Source organism: Propithecus coquereli, unplaced genomic scaffold (assembly GCF_000956105.1).
Source record: "Propithecus coquereli isolate 6110/MARCELLA unplaced genomic scaffold, Pcoq_1.0 Scaffold590, whole genome shotgun sequence".
NCBI classification, from domain to species: Eukaryota; Metazoa; Chordata; class Mammalia; order Primates; family Indriidae; genus Propithecus; species Propithecus coquereli.
The window spans coordinates 509931-512744 of record NW_012151841.1 but is presented as its reverse complement, the minus strand read 5'-3'; the positions used below and the strand labels follow the sequence as shown (position 1 = coordinate 512744).

At 39.5% G+C, this 2814-nt stretch overlaps 1 protein-coding gene across 1 annotated transcript in view; it reads right to left on the bottom strand.

The window, feature by feature from the left end:
- Positions 1 to 2814, bottom strand: part of RBL1 (retinoblastoma-like 1) — an 85194-nt gene that overhangs the window by 52618 nt on the left and 29762 nt on the right. Inside the window, 3 exon segments of the mRNA XM_012658940.1 lie at positions 860 to 963; positions 1153 to 1285; positions 1388 to 1438. Coding sequence (XP_012514394.1) covers positions 860 to 963; positions 1153 to 1285; positions 1388 to 1438 — 288 coding nt within the window.

Sequence of the window (2814 nt, the reverse complement as noted above, 5' to 3'; positions counted from 1 at the left end):
GGGCTAGAGTGCTGTGGCTTCAGCCTAGCTCACGGCAACCTCAAACTCCTGGGCTCAAGCAATCCTGCTGCCTCAACCTCCCGAGTAGCTGGGACTACAGGCATGTGCCACCATGCCCAGCTAATTTTATGTGTATATATGTATTTAGTTATCCAGCTAATTTCTTTCTATTTTTTTAGTAAAGACGGGGTCTTGCTCTTTCTCAGGCTGGTCTCGAACTCCTGAGCTCAAACGATCCTCCTGCCTCGGCCTCCCAGAGTGCTAGGATTACAGGCATTAGCCACCATTCCCAGCCGTTATTTAGCATTCTTAGATGTCAACCTCTTCCTGTTGAAATAGAAGGTCAGAAGATTCCCAGAATGACTGACTACAGGGGGAAAAAAGGAGGGAAGAGGAAACCGAAAGATCATATGATAGTTTTGACTTATAGAAAAATTATTTTACATAGCTATTGTAGAGAGTGGTTAGACTTGGTCAAACAGTCAAAGAAAATGAAGCAATTTTTAAAAATTCCCACCATTTTATAATCCCAAATCCTGGGAGGTATGGAAAAATATCTTAATTATCAGTTGGCTTAATAGTTGGGGAGGGTTCATTATCACTATCTGGGAATGAAGGACCAAAAAAAAAAGGACCTACAGGGAAAGGACATTGTGTACCGAAGATGAATTTTACATATTTCACATTTCTGTCTATACACAGCTAGCCCTGCATGTGCCAAAGTCAACAAAAATGTCATCTTGGCCTCATTTGCCATAAACTGCTGACCTCTACAATGCCCTATAGAGCATCTCAAAACACTGCTTCCAGGCTAAGACTTTTGGACCTTGCCAGTGGCTGGGAGAGTGAATTTACTTACTGACATGTCCATTCCATGAAGTCTTCGTGTTTCCTGAACCATTACAGTCTCTAATATTTTATAATACAAAATTTCTGCCAGCTTTAGTCTGTTTACAGCAAAGTCTACAGGGGAAACATAGGGGAAAAAGGAGCTCATTAATTTTAGTTGTTAAGCACTGAAGAACAAAAATTATATACACTTAAATCTGATACATTAAGAAAAACAGGCAAGGAAAAAACTTGAATTTGTGCTTTTTGGGGGACAATCTATCGACCTTCAATATTGTGCCAGTTTTTATTTTTGCTTCTTACCTATGTGAGATCCTGGCTGTTCATCTGTTGATTGAGTATAGTGTTGGCAGAAAGTCTCTCCTATTCCTTTCACTATTTTCATGATGTTTTCCACTGGATTACGTATACAAGATCTACAAAATACAAGAGGAACCTAATTACCAGGAAAATATCAGAGGGCCTACATTCCTTCTTCCAAAAATTAGTTTGGTTTTTAGTAGCCAAAGCTTTTGTTTTTTAAGACACAGGCTCTCACTCTGTCACCCAGGCTAGAGTGCAGTGGTGCGATCATAGCTCACTGAAGCCTCAAACTCCTTGGCTCAGGCAATCCACCCCCCTCAGCTTCCCCAGTAGCTAGGACAAGCCAAAATTCTATTCTTAGTTGTAAACCTATATATGTAAATAAAGCTTTATATATATAAAATACTTTATATATAATATATAAAATTACATATAATAAAAAGTTACATTTTTTACACATGTAAAAAAACTTTGTTTCTATGAGTTTGACTATTTCATATACCTCATGAGTAGAATCATGCAGTATTTGTCTTTTTGTGATTGGCTTATTTCACTTAGCATAATTTACTCAAGGTTTATCCATGTTTTAGCATATGACAAGATTTTCTTCTTCTTCTCTTTTTTTTTAAACACAAGGTCTTACTCTGTTGTCCCGGCTGGAGCGCAGTGGCATGATCATAGCCCACTGTAGCCCGAAATTCCTGGGCTCTTCCCATCTCAGTCTCCTGAGTTGCTGGGACTATAGGCATGTGCCACCATGCCTGACTAATAATTATTTTCAATTCTTCTGAAAATATACCCAGAAGTGGTACTGCTGAGTCATATGGTAATTGTATTTTTAATTTTTTGAGAAATCTCTATACTATTTTCCATAGCAGCTGTAGCATTTTACAATCCTACCAATAGTGTGCAAGAGTTCCAATTTTTCTACATCCTTACCAAGACTTGCAATCTGGGTTATTCTGGGGAGGGGGAATAGTGGTCATCCTAACAGATGTGAGGTGACATCTCACTGTGTTCTTTTTCTTTCTTTCTTTGTTTTTTGAGACAGGGTCTTACTCTGTTGCCCAGGCTAGAATGCAGTGGCACAATCATAGCTGACTGCAGACTAGAACTCCTGGGCTCAAGAGATCCTTCTGTCTCAGCCTCCCGAGTCAATCGGACTACAGGTGTGCACCATCATGCCTGGCTAATTTTTCTTTTTTTTTTTAGAGATAGGGTCTTGCTATGTTGCTCAGGCTGGTCTCGAACTCCTGGGCTCAAGTTATCCTCCTGTCTTGGACTTCCAAAGTCCTGGGATTACACGCATGAGTCACTGCCCAGTTTCCCAGTGGGTTTTTTTTTTTTAGTTAACTTTTTCTTATCACCTACAATTTTAATTTTGTGGTTATTGAAAAAGTTCTTTTGGACTTAAATAGATTATCACATTTGTCTCTTGCACACACGTAAAAAGAAAAGGACATAGCAAGACTCATCTGTATAAAAAAATTTTTAAAAATTAGCCAGGCATGGTGGCAGGCACCTGTAGTACTAGCTACTCAGGAGGCTGAGGCAGGAGGATCGCTTGAGTTCGAGGCTGCAGTGAGCTATGAAAGCACCACTGCACTCCAGCCTGGGCTACAGAGTGAGATCCTGTCTCTAAAAAAATATAAATAAAGGTAA